The sequence below is a fragment of the Bos taurus genome, chromosome 18 (genome assembly GCF_002263795.3).
Source record: "Bos taurus isolate L1 Dominette 01449 registration number 42190680 breed Hereford chromosome 18, ARS-UCD2.0, whole genome shotgun sequence".
Taxonomy (NCBI): domain Eukaryota; kingdom Metazoa; phylum Chordata; class Mammalia; order Artiodactyla; family Bovidae; genus Bos; species Bos taurus.
In genome coordinates, this window is record NC_037345.1 from 50,597,051 (window position 1) to 50,618,508 (window position 21,458).

At 44.1% G+C, this 21,458-nt stretch overlaps 1 protein-coding gene across 2 annotated transcripts; it reads right to left on the reverse strand.

Annotated features, from left to right (window-relative positions):
* Nucleotides 1-7,276: 7,276 nt before the first annotated feature.
* LOC100848419 (uncharacterized) lies at nucleotides 7,277-15,049 on the reverse strand. Of its 2 annotated transcripts, none has more exons than XM_003587270.6 (5): nucleotides 14,925-15,049; nucleotides 12,717-12,812; nucleotides 8,905-9,129; nucleotides 8,702-8,792; nucleotides 7,277-7,840 (listed from the first exon to the last, which is right to left on the reverse strand). In XM_003587270.6, exons 1-4 carry the CDS (start codon nucleotides 15,003-15,005, stop codon nucleotides 8,778-8,780), a joined length of 417 nt encoding a protein of 138 aa, XP_003587318.2. In that variant the 5' UTR covers nucleotides 15,006-15,049; the 3' UTR covers nucleotides 7,277-7,840; nucleotides 8,702-8,777. The 2 variants fall into 2 exon arrangements, with proteins under 2 accessions (XP_003587318.2, XP_005219176.1); XM_005219119.5 differs by having other exon boundaries at nucleotides 12,717-12,809; nucleotides 14,925-15,044.
* Between the last annotated feature and the right edge of the window lie 6,409 nt (nucleotides 15,050-21,458).

A 21,458-nucleotide genomic window follows, 5' to 3' on the forward strand; every position in this document is an offset into this window, starting at 1 on the left:
GTACAGATCAAAAACAGTCCTCTTGGACATCATTAGTATCTGAATTTGCCCGACTGATGATAAATATCAAAATTAATGGTAAAAGATTTTCTGGTCTTCTCGACACTGGATCTTATATTACTATTATTTCCAAACATTTATGGCCCCAAATCCTGGCCTGTACAAAAAGTTTCTTGCCAAATTGCAGGGATTTCTCAAACCAAAGTACAAGAGGTTTATCAGAGTACTCAAATTTATCCATGTGAGAGACCAGAAGGCCAACCTGCAACATTAAAACTTTATGTGATAGATGCACCCCTTAATCTAATAGGAAGGGACTTACTTATGCAATGGCAAACTCAGATATACACTCCACATTTTTCCTAGGGGCCACTGCTCATTTAACAAACAATACAATTATTAAAATAACTTGGAAGAATGACGAGCCTATTTGGACAGAGCAGTGGCCCCTCTCTCTCACCTGAAAGAGAAATTACAGGTGGCTAAGGAACTTATAGATACACGACTAGAATTAAAGCATATTGAGGAATCTTGTTGTCCTTGGAATTCTCCTACTTTTGCTATAAAAAAGAAATCTAACAAATGGCATCTCCTAAAAGACCTTAGAAAAGTTAATGCATCTATGAAACCTATGGGTGCATTACAACCAGGAATCCCATCACCTACCACTATTCCTCAAAACTGGCATATTATTATTATTGATTTACAAGATTGCTTTTTTAATATACTTTTACACCCTTTAGACCGAGAGAGATTCGCTTTCTCTCTCCCTTATCCTAATCATATTGGACCTCATAAATGGTACCAATGGAATGTACTGCCACAAGGGATGATGAATTCTCCCACCATGTGTCAGTACTACGTAGCCAAAGCCCTTGAGTCTGTGAGAAAGCAATTTCCTAACTTTCTTGTTATTCACTATATGGATGATATATTGTTTTCGGCTCCATGTATCTTAGAAACTCAACACATGTTTGATATAGCTCAACTATGCTTTAAAAACTCTGGATTAATCATTGCCCCTGAAAAATTTCAAACCTCTACACCTTACCATTACTTGGGGTTTGTTGTTAATAGACAATGTATTACTCCCCAACTAACTCAGATCCGTACTGATAAATTATCAACCTTAAATGATTTTCAAAAGCTCTTAGGTGATATAAATTGGATTAAACCTTTGGGGAAACAGTGGAAACAGTGTCAGACTTTATTTTTTGGGGGCTCCAAAATCACTGCAGATGGTGACTGCAGCCATGAAATTAAAAGACGCTTATTCCTTGGAAGAAAAGTTATGACCAACCTACATAGCATATTCAAAAGCAGAGACATTACTTTGCCAACTAAGGTCCGTCTTGGAGAAGCCAATGGCACCCCACTCCAGTACTCTTGCCTGGAGAATCCCATGGACGGAGGAGCCTGGTAGGCTGCAGTTCAAGGGGTCGCTAAGAGTCGGACATGACTGAGCGACTTCACTTTCATTTTCAATTTCATGCATTGGAGAAGGAAATGGCAACCCACTCCAGTATTCTTGTCTGGAGAATCCCAGAGACAGAGGATCCTGTTCGGCTGCCGTCTATGGGGTCGCACAGAGTTGGACACGACTGACGCGACTTAGCAGTAGCAGCAGCAAGGTCCGTCTAGTCAAGTCTATGGTTCTTCCAGTGGTCATGTATGGATGTGAGAGTTGGACTGTGAAGAAGGCTGAGCACCAAAGAATTGATGCTTTTGAACTGTGGTGTTGGAGAAGACTTTTGAGAGTCCCTTGGACTGCAAGGAGATCCAACCAGTCCATTCTGAAGGAGATCAGCCCTGGGATTTCTTTGAAAGGAATGATGCTGAAGCTGAAACTCCAGTACTTTGGCCACCTCATTCGAAGTGTTGACTCATTGGAAAAGACTCTGATGCTGGGAGGGATTGGGGGCAGGAGGAGAAGGGGACGACAGAGGATACTATGCTATGACCAGTGCATTTTCTTGGCAAAACTCTATTAGTCTTTACCCTGCTTCATTCCATATTCCAAAGCCAAATTTGCCTATTACTCCAGGTGTTTCTTGACTTCCTACTTTTGCATTCCAGTCCCCTATAATGAAAAGGACTTCTTTTTTGGGTATTAGTTCTAAAAGGTCTTGTAGGTCTTCATAGAACCGTTCAACTTCAGCTTCTTCAGTGTTACTGGTTGGGCCATAGACTTAGATTACTGTGATATTGAATGGTTTGCCTTGGAAACGAACAGAGATCATTCTGTCATTTTTGAGACTGCATCCAAGTACTGCATTTCGGACTCTTTTGTTGACCATGATGGCTAATCCATTTCTTCTGAGGGATTCCTGCCCCCAGTAGTAGATATAATGGTTATCTGAATTAAATTCACCCATTCCAGTCCATTTTAGTTCACTGATTCCTAGAATGTCCACATTCACTCTTGCCATCTCCTGTTTGACCACTTCCAATTCGCCTTGATTCATGGACCTGACATTCCAGGTTCTTATGCAATATTGCTCTTTACAGCATCGGACCTTGCTTCTATCACCAGTCACAGCCAGAACTGCGTATTGTTTTTGCTTTGGCTCCATCCCTTCATTCTTTCTGGAGTTATTTCTCCACTGATCTCCAGTAGCATATTGGGCACCTACTGACCTGGGGAGTTCCTCTGATGTTGGGAGGGATTGGGGGCAGGAGGAGAAGCGGACGACAGAGGATGAGATGGCTGGATGGCATCACTGACTCGATGGACATGAGTCTGAGTGAACTCCAGGAGTTGACGATGGACAGGGAGGCCTGGCGTGCTGCGATTCATGGGGTCGCAAAGAGTCGGACACAACTGAGTGACTGAACTGAACTGAACTGAAAAACGCCAAAGCTTCATTCTGGTCTCTTAAAGAATATAAAGTCTTTTATACTAAATTTCATTCTGCTCGACAAAATGAATTATATGCTCTTATTCAAATTATTTGCCTACATCCTTACCCCATTAATATAGTCTCTGACTCTACATATTGTTTTTGTATTAAAAAATATAAAAACTGTTAGGTAGGTAGAATAGGGAAAAGGAGTCCAAAATGCCGGTGGCTAAAAGACAAGGAAGGTCCAAGGACCAGAGTGAAGACTTCAGGCAGAACAAACAGCACTCCTGGCTAAGCCCAATTTGCATAGGGCAGGCCCAGGTGGAGGAAAAAAAACATATAAAAGAGGAGCCAAAGCGGTTTCTCACGGACTCTCTCTCCCGCGTGCATGAGCGCTCTCTCTCTCTCTTTCTCTCTCTTTCTCCCTCCCCCACGCACTTCTCTACTCTCTTCTCTTCGAGTCTTGGATTTTCCTCCTATCTTATAAATAAAATAGAGCTGTAACACTGATTTGCCTAAGAGCTGTAGCACGGTTTGTCCAAGACCTGAGAGCTGTGACGCGCTGAGGGCTTTAATGTCCGTTGCTCCAAATCTTTGTTGTGACGAGACAAAGAACCGAGGAACATACACTCGCGTGACAGAAACCTCCACCATAAACTCCAATCAACCTATTATTCAGCAATTCTTTTTCGAACTACAATTTGTTGTTAGACACTGCAGTTCTCCCATTTATATTACACATATTCAAGCACATTCTTGTCTTCCTGGCCCCATGACTTATGGTAATGAGCAAGCTGATAAACTGGGTTCCTTTGCTACTCCAGAGGAACAGCATGCTCTGTTGCATAACAGTGCTGGCTCCCTACACCAGCTACGGAAAATCCCATACCGCCAGGCTAAAGAAATTATTAGTAATTGCTCTACTTGTAGATCTCTACATCTTCGACCCATCGCACAAGGTATTAATCCTCGTGGTTTTCAACCTAATGAACTATGGCAAATGGATGTAACTCATTGCCCTGAACTTTCTCCATCTTCTTTCTTGCATGTCTGTATCGACACTAATTCTTCTTTTATTTGGGCCACACCTCTTTGCCGTGAGGCTACACTACATGTTGTAACTCACTTATTAGCTTGTTTTGCTGGAATGGGAACTCCGGCTGCTGCTGCTGCTAAGTCGCTTCAGTCGTGTCCGACTCTGTGCATCTCCATAGAGGGCAGCCCACCAGGCTCCGCCGTCCCTGGGATTCTCCAGGCAAGAATACTGGAGTGGGTTGCCATTTCCTTCTCCAATGCATGAAAGTGAAAGTGAATATAACTCACTTATTAGCTGGTTTTGCTGGAATGGGAACTCCTAGTTCTCTAAAAACAGACAATGGTCCTGCCTATATTTCTAGACACTTTAAACAATTTTTACAATCTTTTTCTATTAAACATATTACAGGTATTCCTTATAATCCACAGGCATAAGGCATAGTCCAACGAGCACATCACACACTAAAGTTGCAAATAAAAAAGTTTAAAAAGGGGGAATACACAGCAACACTACTATCTTCCTTATTTAAAGCAGACTTTACTAGATCCCAACATAAGATATTTTCTAAACCTATAACTATTGTTAATACAGCTTCATTTGTTTTAAATTTTTTAAACTTACCACAGGGAAATATGCACAAAAGCATTTCGAGGAATTGACACTTCTCTTCCTCTGCCCATTTGGTACCAAGATGGGTTAACGAAAAACTGGAAATCAGGGAAACTAATCTTACAGGGAAAAGGGTATGCTTGTATTTCCCCAGTTGGATCCAAAGAACTCACATGGCTTCCTCTTCGGAAGATTCGACCAAAGGGGGCCCCCGGCCTTCAAAATGGAGACGGGACAACAAGGACCCCAGGAGGAAGAAATTCCAATACGGGCCATGGCGGCTCTAAAGATCTCCAGGAAGCACCATCCTCGGTGGCATCGTCTTTATGATCTCCCCACTCGGGGACAAATAAAAACTCTTACTAATCGAGCTGAAAATTTGGTCTCTCAACAGGGAACGCCTCGGAGTCCTGAATACATTCTCCTGGCAATGCTCAGTCTTTTGGCCTGTATTTCCCCTTGCTGGAGTTCTGACTCATCAAGTTTACATACCCAACCCCCCTCTATTGCAGGTCATAGAATGGACAGAGAAAAGACCAATCTTATCAACCAATGACTCCACCCATATGCCCCGTCCCTGGAATGTGAAAGGCCCTCACACCCTGGGAAGGAGGGAAAACTAACTAACATTTCTTTAGGCTCTGAAGTCCTTCTGTTGTGCACAGGCCCAGCAGAATTGTGCATAAACATTAGCCCACAAACTTGGGCTTTCGCCCTGCCTCCCAAAAAGGACATTTGGACGTGGCTTGGATTATTTACTGCCCTTTCTTTGTCTGGGAACCACGTTTATACTACTGAGACTTTAGGGAAAGTGTTAGGAAAGAGTTAGGGAAAGAACAAAGAACATTATGCAAAGGGTTTACTTATAAGAACTTTACATATACTCCTGTTCGTTGGGACTAATGTCAAGCCAAATCAGTAAAATTAATGTTTGTGGCTAATAATTCTTGATTGGGGACCCCATGGTATGTGGTTCTCTAACTGCTCAGAAGAGGTTAATTGCACGGTGTGTGACTATGTTTCACAAGTGACATGGAAGGTCACTGACACTACGATGGAACATTACCTTGGCAAAGTACTTCTTGGGTGGCTTGAGGGTGGATTAGCCCCACTTCATCCTAGGATAGTCCTCGATAAACAGAGTGGGCCTGAACAATGACACATTTGGAAACTTGCTTCGAGCACAGAAGAACTTGGAACTTGGACCGGACATTTCACAGGGACCAGTCGTGGTCATAGTAACTATTTCTTTCGCTATAATCAGTCATATTTTATACAGGCCTGTGTCCCACTTCCTTTTGTTATAGCCATAGGAAATTTACAATTTAATAAGACTATATGTTCTGTACTGTGTATTAATTGCAAACTATATGCTTGTCTTAACTCCTCTATCTCTTTAAGAAATGATTCCCTTTTGATTCTTCCATCTCGACGTAGTTTGTGGTTACCAGTAAATCTCCAACGACCCTGGGAAGAAGGGCCCATGGCTGAACTTGTTTCCAGATTACTTCAATTTTGTGTTACTCCTGTTCATTTTAATCATAGTGCCTACAACTGGGAACAAATCAAATTTCATTTTACAAATATAATAAAATAGGGAGAATTGTCAGGAAGCATTTAACAGGAGGCTTCCTGTGTGCTGTTTTGGATCTGTCATGAATCCTCTGTCCCTTATTAATTCCTGAATATTCAGGAATTAAGTGGAGTAGCAAAATTACTCTCCAGGGCTTAGGAATGCATGCATTTCCTTCGTTAGTTTTTCCATACGGTGATAAGTAACTATTTATGACCCTCTTCCTTTTTATGACCCATACAGTAAAAGTGATTATTTACAACCCTCTCTCTTTCATATGGATGACCTCATGTTTCCTTGAGAACTTGTAAGTTTTGATTTTATCTCTGCTGAAAATAGCTATCTTGTAAGACAGTATAAATACCCACACAATGTTGAATAAAACACCTTTTCTCCATCAGAGCTTTGGTCCCCATGTCTTTCTTTCTCTTTCTTTCTCTCTCAGGCTAATTCTCTGGAGCGCAGAGATCCGTCGTGCTCACTCTCCTGCCCAGGCTTCTAAGACCCTCTCGAGAAGGCGCCCTCTGCCTTCACCCCCCTCAAGAGGGCACCAGGTGCCTTTGTGAGCGATGCAAGCCCTGTGTCAAAGGACTTTATTGGTTTTCTATATAAACCAAGGAATATCAGCCTCTTTCTCTCTTTTACTTTCTTATCGTTGACTCCAGACCACCAGGTTCCAGTCCATTAAAGGACCTCAACATATTACTCATTTGATAATACTGCCCATGTAATTTAACCTACCAAATGAATCTAATTAGCTTAATCTCTCTCTTTGTCCTGTTTCAGGGCCCCTTTGAAGCATCCCAGAGTTAGCTAGGGGTCAAGAAGACTTCATTAGAATTTGATTTAGGAAGTTTTGTTGAAAATATCAAAAGGGGTTCAAACACTAAATCAGATAGAATCATTCATCAGTGTGAAACAATGGTTATTCACTTTGCCAACAGTGGTGGATGGTCACTTAGCTTGCTGATATGTTACAACGAGCATATACTGAGGCTCAGGGTCTAGTGGAAGTCGACTCTGCCATCTTGGCCTTGGTTCTATCATGTGAGTGTATGCTCCTCGGTTCTGCCTCGTCACAACAAAGATTTGGAGTGATGGACATTAAAGCCCCCTCGGCGTGTCACAGCTCTCGGGTCTTGGAGAGACTGTGTTAATAGCTCTCAGGTCTCGAACGGACCATGTTATAGCTCTTAGAACAATCAGTGTCACAGCTCAGTGTTACAGCTCTATTTTATTTAGAAGATAGAAGGAAAATCCATCTTTGAGACATCAGGGCACGTTGATCCAAAGACACGAAGAGATGAGCGCCCCAGCGAGTGGGAGAGAGCGAGCGAGTGAGTTAGCTTTGGCTCCTCTTTTCATATATTTTTTTCCTGTGCCTGTCCTATGTAAATTGGGCCAGTCAGGAGTGGTATTTGTTTTACCTGAGGCCCTCAGTCCGGTCCTCAGACCTTCTTTTGTTCTATTTCTGTGGGCTTTTCTGTTCCTTATCTTTTAGACACCGCCATTCTGGACTCCTTTTCCCTATTCTAACTACCTAACATTACCCCCTCAAGAGATGGAAGGCCCAGTTCTTTGGGAATAGGGGCGTCGAGGTCTTTCTGGCTACTTCCTGCTGAACTGGGACGGCGAGGGGTATTGGGCCTCCCCCTCTTGCTAGTCCCAAGCCTCAGAGTCCTTATAGCGGTGTCCATCTCAGGGTGAGTGATATTTTCCGTGGTCAGCTGTAGTTTTATATCTTTGTTGAACTGGCACTGCATGTTGTAGCTGGTTGACCTGGGAAGAGAAAAAACAGGTTAGACAATTGATAGTACATGGAACAATCATAAACATCATCAATATGGCATAACATGGACTAGTAGGGACATTGGTCAATTTTAAATTCACATGGCCAGGATGGCTCAAGTCCCTCCTTGTTTAGGGATCAGAAGATCTATCTCCTGTCTGTTTTGGAGTACAGTCTCTACCAAGCTGTGTTGGCTCTTTAGAGCTATCCTGAGAAATCTTATCCCCAGAAACCAGATTTTGGGGGTGTTCATTAGAATGGCACTCATTGGTAGTCCTGAATAGGTATCTGAGATCTCCCAGGGGCTATCAGGTGTATTGAGTGTCCTCTTCTGTTTTTTTCCACGGCCTGACTCAGGTTCTTGATGTCTCACCACAGAAAGAATCCAGTGAGAGACAAAGTGATAGGTAAGAAGTGGATTTATTCCTAGAGAAACACTTCCCACGGACAGAGTGTGAGCCATTACAAAGGGTGAGCACAACGGCCTGGAAACATGGTGTGGTTAGTTTTTATGGGCTGGGTAATTTCATAGACTACTAAGTGGGAGGATTATTCCAACAGTTTTGAGGAAGGGGAGGGGATTTCCAGGAGTTCGACCATGGCCCACTTTTTGGTCTTTGATGGTTGACCTCGGAACTGTCACGGCACCTTGAGTGTGCCATTTAGCTTGCTGATGTGTTACAATGAGTTATACCAAGGATCAAGGTCTAGTCAAGTTGACTTGTCGGCCATCTTGGACTCGTTTGATTTTAATTCGTTTATGTTGTGCCCTCGGGATATGTCAAAGGTTGTGCCCTGCCCTTTCCCCTCCTGTTTCAAAGGAGCCTCAGAATATTCACCTGGGGACTTACCCAGATGCTGGCCAAGGTGTCTCCATGTCCCCGATTCTTTCTCCTTCCTCCAAATAATTCTTTGGAGCAGAAACATTCAGGCTGACATAGGCTGGAGAAAGAAAGAAACTTCTTTAAGGTGAAGGTGGCCTCCCCAGCTTCTAGGGTGGTCCTCCTTCACCCTCCACTTCTGACTCAGAGCCCCCACTGCCTAGATGCAGTACCTGGTATGACGAGCTCAGCCTTCTTGACAAGGGTCCCAGACCACCTGGCCTCTGAAGGAATCTTCCAACCCTCTGCCTTCTCAAAAGAGCCTGGCGTGGAGGAATGACCTCGGAGAGTCTGATCAAGCCAGGGGACCCCCGTGGGGCTGCCCCTAAGTCAACCCCACACCGATCGCCCAATTTGTTGCCAAAATCCAGCCTCTGTACAGTGGTGCAGGTTGAAACCTTTAAGGAAGAGTTGGGTGAAGTAGAAAGAAATTAGCTGTACTGTTTGGCCAGGCAAAGAGGGCCACAGCAGGCAATGCCTTAAGACTGTGTGTCCCAGCCTGGTGGTGGTAGTGAGGAGTCTCACACTGTTTACCGAGCCGTGGTCAGTGGTGAGGTAAAGAAGAGGCAACGTCATCAACCTTCTGCTTCCAAGTGGTCTGGGGTTGACTTGCTTGTGGGCAACATACAGTTAACTTCCTCCACCTGGTAGGGGTTTGAGTATCTGCTAAACAGTTCACAAATAAGGCACAGAACAATATCTATAGACCTGAGGAAGAACTAAATAAAGGTCCTTGACTTTGTCTAATGGCTGAAAGTATTATTATTTTGGCTTGTTTGACTGTTTTCCTTTTCTTTCTGTATTTTCTCATTTCTCTGATTAAATTTATTCTTTTAAAAAAATTTTTACTTTTTATTTTCTGGCCGCGTCGCAAGCAAGTAGGATTCTCGTTCCCCAACCAAGATCAAACCTGTGTTCCCTGCAGTGGAAGTTCAGAGTCTTCACCCACTGGACCCCCAAGGAAGTCCCCAAGTTTATTCTTTGATGAAAGATTTTCTACAGACAAAAGGCAGGCGGAAGACTCGGCTTGGGCTTTATTCTGGGAAAGCCTCCTAGGGTCCTGCCCGGTCACCATCTGCCCCTTACCCTGCTCTGTGCCCAGTTGGAGTCTCGGTCAGCACAGAACCAGGCAGAAGACGACATGACAGTTTGGTAATCCTTTATCTCCAGGGTCAAGTCTACTCATTGCCAGGAAGGCACAGTTGGTGTCTTGCTTAGAACAGCAAAAGTTCGATTTCTAAATGTTTGCCAGTGTTGGAGGAAATCACAGTTTAGTGGCCACCACAGGAAGCCAAGCTGGTAATCTGTGTCTCCTGAAACCCGTTATCATGTTAGGGATGTCTCCCCAGTTTTAAATCAGTCCTTTCTCTTAGACAGAGGAGTCAGTATTTATAATTAATAAGGATATCCAAATCTCTACTGTTAACTTCCTTCCATGATGTGTCTTCTTTAACAATAATATACGATGTCGTCTTCTAAGATTTTGGAAAGATAGCATAGATTCTGAACAAATATATAAAAAGAAATTAAACCGTAATGGCTTCTGCTATTTGGCGACCAAACATCTGTTTAAAGATATATATGATATTGTTTTATGAACGATTCATGTTTAACGAGTTGCTATCTTATGTAGTACAAGTATCAGCATCCCTTGGACTGGGCAACCCAACAGTTCAAGGGTTTCAGGGCTTGTTTCGTTCCATATATCATTAATTTATCAATGAGAAACCCACGGAAAATATATATTATGCATACAAACATAATATATATATATATATCTACTATATATTGTATTATGCATTATATATTATATAATATGATATATATCATGTATGTTATATACATGTTTGTGCGTGCGCTCAGTCACGTTCGACTGTGACCCCATAGACTATATAGCCGGCTAGGTGCCTCTGTCCATGGAATTTTCCAGACAAGAATAATGGAGTGGGTTGTCATTTCCTACGTCAGGAGATCTTCGTGACCCAGAGATTGAACATGCATCTCCTGCATCTCCTGTGTTGGCAGGAGGATTCTTTACTACTGTGTCACCTGGGAAGCCCCATATATATATTACGTATATATATTTTTAGTATACATATTATTATAATATATACCAGACACTGGTATGTATCTGGTACATGTATATGGCTTTGACTTTCATTTTCTTTTCCATTAAGAGTTTTGTTTTTTTACTTCCTTAAAAATCTTTTCTTCTAGTGGTATAGTTGATTTACAGTGTTGTGTTAGTTTCAGTTATACCGCAAAGTGAGTCATACATATATCCACTCTTTTCTAGATTCTTTTTCCATATAGGTCGTTACAGAGTACTGAGTAGAGTTCCCTGTGCTATACAGAAGGTCGTTATTCCTCATCTATTTTATATATAGTCGTGTGTACATGTCAACCTCAGTCTTCCAGTTTATCCCTCCCCTCCTTACTCCAGGTAACCATCAGATTGCTTTCTACATCTATAATTTTATTTGTTTTGTAGGTAAGTTCATTTGTATCCCTTTTTCATTTCTCAGTTGGTGTGCTTTAGATGCTTTTGGTTAGATAAAAGAGTAAACATAATCTATTAAGTGGGAGAAAACTGGCAAATACTATATGATATCACTTACATGAGGAATACCACAAACTAGTATATGTAACAAAACAGGGAATGTCCATCTCTGGGCTTCAAATGTGCTTCCGCTGAGCTTGTGTGAGGCTGAGATGTGTGAGCAAGTGAAGACCGCTGTGAGACCACAGCGGAGGCTGAAGAGGAGCCAGAGCCAAGGGAGGGGAGGGGAGCGCGGCAGAAGAATCTAGAACACGAGGGCACAGGATGAGTAAGAATGAGGAAGACTGTGGTAGGCAGAGCCCAGAAGGAGCTAGAAAAGCCGGGAAGCGGGGACGAGTTTAGAGGGCAGGGAAAGAAGAGCGGGTTACTGTCCTCGGGGAAGGAAATGGAAAGTGGGCGTGAGGGCGGGGCTGCTTGTGCAGTTTCAGTTCTTGAGGCTGTGCAGTTTCAGTTCTTGAGGCAAAAAGAGGCCTCAGTCACATCTCCCGCTGTTGGAACTGCCAGCCTCCAGGCCCGCCTTCGGAATCACAGAGCTTGTTGGGGTCCACACCGTCCACACTTCCCTTCCCAGAACAGTGCTTACACTTTGAGGGCTCCTCGGTGGCGTGGAGCTTCTCCTTCCCTCTGTTCTCACCCAATTCTCTCCCTTGCCCGGTCCCCCGCACACCCCTGACTCCTCTCAAGGCCCCATGGCTCCTCGCCCTCCCAACAGGTCGGGATCAGCCCGCCCCAAACTCCCAAGTTGGCACCCACAGGGCAGATGCCCATTAAAGGTTCATTTGGCAGGCCCCCTCTGTTGACCAGATCCCCAGATAGAGTGGGCCACTTCCTGGCCAGCCAGATGCCCTTCCCCAGCGGACTGGATGACCCTGCTGGGTAAGAGCATCCAGTCCAGGACATCACAGAAAAACCATCCCTCCAGGGAGAGGTCTTCGGGCTACATGGGGCCATCCGCATTCAGCCATGAGGGGGAGGACAGAGGAAACACACTACTCCTCTGGGAGTATCTATCTACTCCAGCCTAGGAGGAAGCCCAGAAGCCCTTTTGTAACCTCTGCCCAGCAGTAACCTAATAAATAAAGCCTGTGTTTCTCAAAGAGGCGGAAGAAATGAAAAGCCCCCCTGCCCCCACAAAAACCCCCAAACATAGTTCACAAAGATAGTATAGATCCCAAATGCATATAGATGTAGAAATAGAAATCAAGCCACAATCACTTCTGTTGGTTGATCACCCATCTTTTCAAATATATATATGCTCTTTTTTTTAAAAAATTTCGTGACCATCCAGTTGCATGCCACCGAAGCTATCTTGTGTAGTACAAATATCAGTATCCTTCTGATTGGGTATGGCATCAACCAGTAAAAGGGTTTCAGGGCTTGCTCCATTCCACATGTTGTTAAAATAACTTTTATAAATTTTGTTACCTTCTGTGCGAGAAATTCAGCCCCCACCTGCTCTGGGACTTTCATGACCTTGTCCATGATCAGCGAAACAAGTGAACCCTCTCTGGCTTCTTCCTGCTGGACAAGAGGAGTCAGTATTTATAATTAATAAGGATATCCAAATCTCTACTGTTAACTTCCCTCAATGATGCGGCTTCTTTAACAATAATATATGATGTCGTCTTCTAAGATTTCACAAAGATAGCATAGATCCAAACAGATATATAAAAAGAAATTAACCTGTAATGGCTTGTGTTGGTTAGCGACCAAACATCTTTTTAAAGATGTACATGATATTGTTTTATGAACAATTCACATTTAACTGGTTGCTATCTTGTGTAGTATAAATATCAGCATCCCTTGGACTGGGCAACCCAACAGTTCAAGGGTTTCAGGGCTTGTTTTGTTCCATATATCATTAATTTATCTACGAGAAACCCACGGAAAATATATATTATGCATGCAAACATAATATATATATCTACTATATGTTGTATTACGTATTATATATATTATTATATATATCATGTATGTTATATACATGTGTGTGTGTGCGTGTGCGTGTGTGTGTGTGCTCAGTCGTGTCTGGCTGTGACCCCATAGACCATATAGCCCGTTAGGTTCCTCTGTCCATGGAATTTTCAAGGCAAGAATACTGGAGTGGGTTGTCATTTCTTAGTCCAGGAAATCTTCGTGACCCAGAGATTGAACCTGCATCTCTTGCATCTCCTGTGTTGGCAGGAGGATTCTTTACTACTGTGTCACCTGGGAAGCCCCATATTATATATTATATATATATATATTTTTTTTTAGTATACATATTATTATAATATATACCAGATACTGATATGTATCTGGTACATGTATATTGCTTTGACTTTCATTTTCTTTTCCATTAAGAGTTTTGTTCTTTTACTTCCTTAAAAATCTTTTTTTCTAGTGGTATAGTTGATTTACAGTGTTGCGTCAGTTTCAGTTATACCGCAAAGTGAGTCATACATATATCCACTCTTTTCTAGATTCTTTTTCCATATAGGTCGTTACAGAGTACTGAGTAGAGTTCCCTGTGCTATACAGAAGGTCGTTATTCCTCATCTATTTTATATATAGTCGTGTGTACATGTCAACCTCAGTCTTCCAGTTTATCCCTCCCCTCCTTACCCCAGGTAACCATCAGATTGCTTTCTACATCTATAATTTTATTTGTTTTGTAGATAAGTTCATTTGTATCCCTTTTTCATTTCTCAGTTGGTGTGCTTTAGATGCTTTTGGTTAGATAAAAGAGTAAACATTATCTATTAAGTGGGAGAAAACAGTGGCAAATACAATATGATATCACTTGCATGAGGAATTTAACAAAATACCACAAACTAGTATATGTAACAAAACAGGGAATGTCCATCTCTGGGCTTCAAATGTGCTTCCGCTGAGCTTGTGTGAGGCTGAGATGTGTGAGCAAGTGAAGACCGCTGTGAGACCACAGCGGAGGCTGAAGAGGAGCCAGAGCCAAGGGAGGGGAGGGGAGCGCGGCAGAAGAATCTAGAACACGAGGGCACAGGATGAGTAAGAATGAGGAAGACTGTGGTAGGCAGAGCCCAGAAGGAGCTAGAAAAGCCGGGAAGCGGGGACGAGTTTAGGGGGCAGGGAAAGAAGAGCGGGTTACTGTCCTCGGGGAAGGAAATGGAAAGTGGGCGTGAGGGCGGGGCTGCTTGTGCAGTTTCAGTTCTTGAGGCAAAAAGAGGCCTCAGTCACATCTCCCGCTGTTGGAACTGCCAGCCTCCAGGCCCGCCTTCGGAATCACAGAGCTTGTTGGGGTCCACACCGTCCACACTTCCCTTCCCAGAACGGTGCTTACACTTTGAGGGCTCCTCGGTGGCGTGGAGCTTCTCCTTCCCTCTGTTCTCACCCAATTCTCTCCCTTGCCCGGGCCCCCGCGGATCCCTGACTCCTCTCAAGGCCCCATGGCTCCTCGTCCTCCCAACAGATCTGGATCAGCCCGCCCCAAACTCCCAAGTTGGCACCCACAGGGCAGATGCCCATTAAAGATTAATCTGGCAGACCCCCTCCGTTGACCAGATCCCCAGATAGAGTGGGCAACTTCCTGGCCAGCCAGGTGCCCTTCCCCAGCAGACTGGGGGACCCTGCTGGGTAAGAGCATCCAGTCCAGGACATCACGGAAAATTTTTTTACCTTCTGTGTGAGAAATTTAGCCTGCACCCACTCTCGGACTTCCACGACCTTGTCCACGATCAGCGAAAGAAGTGAAGACATGGCGCAAGCTCGAGTTGTGGGTGTTCCTCTCAGAACACATCCTGAATTTATATCCTCCGGAAGACGTCGTGGGAGGTGCCCGCTTCACAGAGGAAGCCCAGGGGGCGGGGTTTTCAGAGAAGAGCTCCATGCCAATCAATCAAGGCCCTGGTGCGGGAGATCTGTGGGTTGAGTGTGTGTGTGTGTGTGTGTGTGTGTGTGTGTGAATATGTATCCATATATGTCTATTTGTGTGTATGTATGTAGCTATGTGCCCACATATGTGTGTGTACACGGGTGTGTGTGTATGTCTGTGTATTGTGTGTTTATATCTATTTGTGTGTGTGTGTGTGTGTTTCTATGTGTTTTGCATCTGTTTCTGAAGGGAGTTAGCGACACGCAGGCACAAATCTCCTGGCACAAAGGAGTCCCAGGGAAGAGGAGTGGGTGGAGAAAGGGTCCAGGAAACCAGGTGGAGAAGGAGATTGGAATCCTTTGGGGCTAAAAGGGCAGACTTTGCGCAGGAGTTGGGGGATGTCAGGACCCTGGAGGAGACAGAAGTCTTGAGCAGAGGGTGCAGGCGATTCAAAAAATGAAGGACATGAGCAGTGGGGATGCGGGCCAGAATAGGGTTCCTGGACTCCAGCCCTGGGGAAGTGAGGGAACGGCTTGGGGTAGGGCCTAGAATGTAGGACAAGAGGGCAGGATTTCCAGGTTCCAGCTGGAACCAGGCTGAGAAGGGCAGGGTTGCTCTCAGAGGGGGTCTGGTTGGGGCCTCCAGCTTCTGGGGGAAGCCCTGCAGGAAAATGAATGTCCACATGGGGGCGCCAAACGTTCTTCCATGGATTTGAGAGATGGTGAAATGTGTGAGTAGGTGAAACTGAGGCCACATGGAAGCTGCAAAGGATCCAGGACCAAGGGAGCGGAGGGTATAGTGGGCAGAAGAATCTAGAATACAAGAAGTGGGAAGGGGAGAAAATGGAGGATGGGGCAGGCCTAGGAGTGTGCAGAGCCCAGAATGATCTAGAAGAGCGGGGGAAGGGGGACGAGTTTAGGGGGCAGGGAAAGAAGAGAAAGTTGCTGTCCTGGGGGATGGGAGGGGAAAGTCGGGGTGAGGAATGACTCTGCAGAGATGAGATTACTTGTGTAGTTTCTGTTTTTCAGGCAAAAAGAGGCCTCAAGCGCATCCTGCCCTTTGGAACCGCCAGCCTCCCTTGGGAAGCTCAGAGCTTGTTGGAGTCCACACCATCCACATGCTTCTCTTGTGGGGACGGTCCTTCCACTGGGAGGGTTCCTCTGTGGTGCAGAGCTCCTCCTTCCCTCTGTTCTGACCCTATTTTATCCCTTGAAGACTGGCTCCCGGGCCCTGTGCCCCCAACACTCCTCTCAAGGCCGCCCTGGCGCCTCTGGGCCCCCTGCTCATATGGGGAGCCTGCCTCCCAAGCTCCCAAGTCTACACTGTTCAAGCAGTCTGAGCGCGGGTTGGAAAAGAATTTCCAGACACAGGGCATTTCAGAAGGGAGTGAGTTTATTAAAAACAAAGAGCAGAGAGAGAGTGGGCACCGCGAGCGCAGCTGGCTGACAACTGCTGACAGACCAGGGTGAGTCGACAGTGTTCATGAGTTAATAGCCACGTTTTGTAGCCTTAAAACAAAGAAAATTTCTGCTGAAAGCTTGGCATTAGGTGAGTGGCTGGGACGCTATAGGGTGTTTAATGGAGTGGGCATCTGCCTAATTGGGAGTCAGGCAGCTTTTTAGTTAGTATTAGGGGGTTTTTCAGAGAAGGCAATGACACCCCACTCTAGTACTCTTGCCTGGAAAATCCCATGGACAGAGGAGCCTGGTGGGCTGCAGTCCATGGGATCACTAAGAGTCGGACACGACTGAGCGACTTCCCTTTCACTTTTCACTTTCATGCCTTGGAGAAGGAAATGGCAACCCACTCCAGTGTTCTTGCCCGGAGGATCCCAGGGACGGGGGAGCCTGGTGGGCTGCCGTCCATTGGGTCGCACAGAGTAGGACACGACTGAAGCGACTTAGCAGCAGCAGCAGGTGGTTTTTGGCAACAGTTATAAAGTGGGACAGTCAGCTTTCGAGGTGACTTTGGTTCTGGGCTCTGCTTCTGTGGCCTTGGTGCAAGACCTCACACCTGTGCCCTGGGGCAGGATTCAGTGTTCCCCCCTCTTATTAATGGGCCAAATCTTTGGCCCCTTTATACCCTGCTCATGTCTAACTACCTGCCTATCCTCTCTTGCGACGTGGGGACCCGAGTCATTGGGGAAAGGGGCAGAAACTGCTCTGGCTTCTTCCTGCTGGACAGGAGGGTTGTGGGGTCCTGGTCTCAATGCCCACACTGTCAAGGTGCATTTTTGGAGGGAGATGAGAGTCTGTGGAATGAGAAAGCCACTTGTTCCAGCGTAGTCCATGTGTCAACCAGCTGGTATCCTTGTTGCATCAGCATCTGGAGATTTTATTTGTATTCTAGAAGAAACAAACTTAAAAAGAAGGTTAGAGATACACGGCCTGAAGATTAATAGAAGTAGAAAAACTGCCGAGGGGCTTAAAAGAGGGGCTAGTTAGGAGAACCAAGGCCAGACATTGGTCTGTGATGTTGGGGCTTCTCTAGGTAAGAGAAGATGCAAGAATTGGGGTTCATGAAATCTTTACTTGAAAATGTCTAACTATCTGAAGACCTGTCCTGCCAGTTTTTCTTAGAGCACACAACGCCTCATTCATGATTTCTACCCTGAATTCCTTTCTGCGGGTGTAGAAGGTCAGCAGCTGTAGTGGCTCCTGATTTCATCTTTGTAGAGGCAGATGGCAAGTGCCAGCTTCCAGCCTCAGACTCCCTTCATGGCCATAGATTTGAGCACGGTTTTGGGGCCATATTGTGATCATTTTGTCCCATGATGTTAGGAATGTTTGTCTAGTAAAGGTGTATTAGGAATGCTCATTCCCAGGTCTAGCGAAGATGTTTTGATTGTCCACTCAATGTGCTGTTACTGGATTAGGCTACGAAAGTAGCAAAAGTCCTGGATCATATCTGCCTTACTAGTAGTCTCTTATAGTGCATGAAAATATTCCTTCTTTTGGCTTCTTCTCATACTTAGAGTTACATTATTATAATCATTGATCTCATATCAAAAGATAGATCATCCTTTTATTAGAGACTCAGTCACACAATTGGTAATGGAAAAGACAACAATTCTGTAAGATAGGCAATATAGAAAGCAATATAGCTAGCAGTAATAGTAACGTCACAAGGAAGAATTTAAGAGCTTCTATTAGGGGTAGCCCAGTATTTACCTTGTCGTCTGACTTAGTTTGTTGAATGACCATAAGCTGGTGTTAATCCTCTGGTTGTAGATCATGGAGCATCTGCTCTTTATCCAAAGGTTGATTATGAAGTTAGTCTTCAGAAACAAACTTAGAATGTCGTCTTATTAACTTAATTAAATTTTATAACAACAAATAATTATTTCAGAAGTGAATCTTAATAAACACTAACCTTAATTAACAAAACTAGGATTTAATATTCAGTGAGACAAATTTTTTTCTACCATTACCCTAATTTTTATTAAACACATCCAAGGTAAGGAGCAATGGCTGCGCTTTGCTGGAGCAGCCGTGAAGAGATACCCCATGCCCAAGGTAAGAGAAAACCAAGTAAGACGGTAGGTGTTGCAAGAGGGCATCAGAGGGCAAACACACTGAACCCATACTCACAGAAAACTAGTCAATCGAATCACATTAGGACCACAGCCTTGTCTAACTCAATGAAACTAAGCCATGCCCATGGGGCAACCCAAGATGGGCGGGTCATGGTGGAGAGATCTGACAGAATGTGGTCCACTGGAGAAGGGAATGGCAAACCACTTCAGTATTCTTGCCTTGAGAACCCCATGAACAGTATGAAAAGGCAAAATGATAGGATACTGAAAGAGAAACTCCCCAGGTCAGTAGGTGCCCAATATGCTACTGGAGATCAGTGAAGAAATAACTCCAAAAAGAAGGAAGGGATGGAGCCAAAGCAAAAAGAATACCCAGCTGTGGATGTGACTGGTGATAGAAGCAAGGTCCGATGCTGTAAAGAGCAATATTGCACAAGAACCTGGAATGTCAGGTCCATGAATCAAGGCAAATTGGAAGTGGTCAAACAAGAGATGGCAAGAGTGAATGTCGACATTCTAGGAATCAGCGAACTGAAATGGTCTGGAATGGGTGAATTTAACTCAGATGACCATTATATCTACTACTGCAGGCAGGAATCCCTCAGAAGGAATGGAGTGGCCATCATGGTCAACAAAAGAGTCCGAAATGCAATACTTGGATGCAATCTCAAAAATGACAGAATGATCTCTGTTCGTTTCCAAGGCAAACCATTCAATATCACAGTAATCCAAGTCTATGCCCCAACCAGTAACACTGAAGAAGCTGAAATTGAACGGTTCTATGAAGACCTACAAGACCTTTTAGAACTAACACCCAAAAAAGATGTCCTTTTCATTATAGGGGACTGGAATGCAAAAGTAGGAAGTCAGGAAACACCTGAAGTAACAGGCAAATTTGGCCTTGGAATATGGAATGAAGCAGGGCAAAGACTAATAGAGTTTTGCCACGAAAATGCACTGGTCCTAACAAACACCCTCTTCCAACAACACAAGAGAAGATGCTACACATGGACATCACCAGATGGTCAACACCAAAATCAGATTGACTATATTCTTTGCAGCCAAAGATGGAGAAGCTCTATACAGTCAACAAAAACAAGACCAGGAGCTGACTGTGGCTAAGACCATGAACTTCTTATTGCCAAATTCAGACTTCAATTGAAGAAAGTAGGGAAACCCACTAGATCATTCAGGTATGACCTAAATCAAATCCGTTATGATTATACAGTATAAGTGAGAAATAGATTTAAGGGCCTAGATCTGATAGATAGAGTACCTGATGAGCTATGGAATGAGGTTCGTGACATTGTACAGGAGACAGGGATCAAGACCATCTCCATGGAAAAGAAATGCAAAAAAGCAAAATGGCTGTCTGGGGAGGCCTTACAAATAGCTGTGAAAAGAAGAGAAGCGAAAAGCAAAGGAGAAAAGGAAAGATATAAATATCTGAATGCAGAGTTTCAAAGAATAGCAAGAAGAGATAAGAAAGCCTTCCTCAGCGATCAATGCAAAGAAATAGAGGAAAACAACAGAATGGGAAAGACTAGGGATCTCTTCAAGAAAATCAGAGATACCAAAGGAACATTTCATGCAAAGATGGGCTCGATAAAGGACAGAAATGGTATGGACCTAACGGAAGCAGAAGATATTAAGAAGAGGTGGCAAGAATACACAGAAGAACTGTACAAAAAAGATCTTCACGACCCAGACAATCACGATGGTGTGATCACTGACCTAGAGCCAGACATCCTGGAATGTCAAGTCAAGTGGGCCTTAGAAAGCATCACTACGAACAAAGCTAGTGGAGGTGATGGAATTCCAGTTGAACTCTTTCAAATCCTGAAAGATGATGCTGTGAAAGTGCTACACTCAATATGCCAGCAAATTTGGAAAACTCAGGTGGCCATAGGACTGGAAGAGGTCAGTTTTCATTCTAATCCCAAAGAAAGGCAATGCCAAAGAGTGCTCAAACTACCGCACAATTGCACTCATCGCACAGGCTAGTAAAGAAATGCTCAAAATTCTCCAAGCCTGGCTTCAGCAGTATATGAACCGTGAACTTCCTGATGTTCAAGCTGGTTTTAGAAAAGGCAGAGGAACCAGAGATCAAGTTGCCAACATCCACTGGATCATGGAAAAAGCTAGAGAGTCCCAGAAAAGCATCTATTTCTGCTTTATTGACTATGCCAAAGCCTTTGATCGTGTGGATCACAATAAACTGTGGAAAATTCTGAAAGAGATGGGAATACAAGAACACCTGACCTGCCTCTTGAGAAATCTGTATGCAGGTCAGGAAGCAACAGTTAGAACTGGACATGGAACAACAGACTGGTTCCAAATAGGAAAAGGAGTTCGTCAAGGCTGTATATTTTCACCCTGTTTATTTAACTTCTATGGAGAGTACATCATGAGAAACGCTGGACTGGAAGAAACACAAGCTGGAATCAAGATTGCCGGGAGAAATATCAATAGCCTCAGATATGCTGATGACACCACCCTTATGGCAGAAAGTGAAGAGGAACTCAAAAGCCTCTTGATGAAAGTGAAAGTGGAGAGTGAAAAAGTTGGCTTAAAGTTCAACATTCAGAAAATGAAGATCATGGCATCCGGTCCCATCACTTCATGAGAGATAGATGAGGAAAGAGTGGAAACAGTGTCAGACTTTATTTTTCTGAGCTCCAAAATCACTACAGATGGTGAGTGCAGCAATGAAATTAAAGATGCTTACTCCTTGAAGTTATGTCCAACCTAGACAGCATATTCAAAAGCAGAGACATTACTTTGCCAATAAAGGTTCGTCTAG

Bases quoted from the DNA above. Each gene is read 5' to 3' on its own strand.
- LOC100848419 (XM_003587270.6), bottom strand. From the start codon at position 15,005: ATGTCTTCACTTCTTTCGCTGATCGTGGACAAGGTCGTGGAAGTCCGA. The intron at 12,813-14,924 runs GTAAAAAAATTT...CCTCTTGTCCAG, and splicing joins CTAAATTTCTCACACAGAAG to CAGGAAGAAGCCAGAGAGGG. The intron at 9,130-12,716 runs GTAACAAAATTT...TCTTCCTTAAAG, and splicing joins CTGAATTTCTCGCACAGAAG to GTTTCAACCTGCACCACTGT.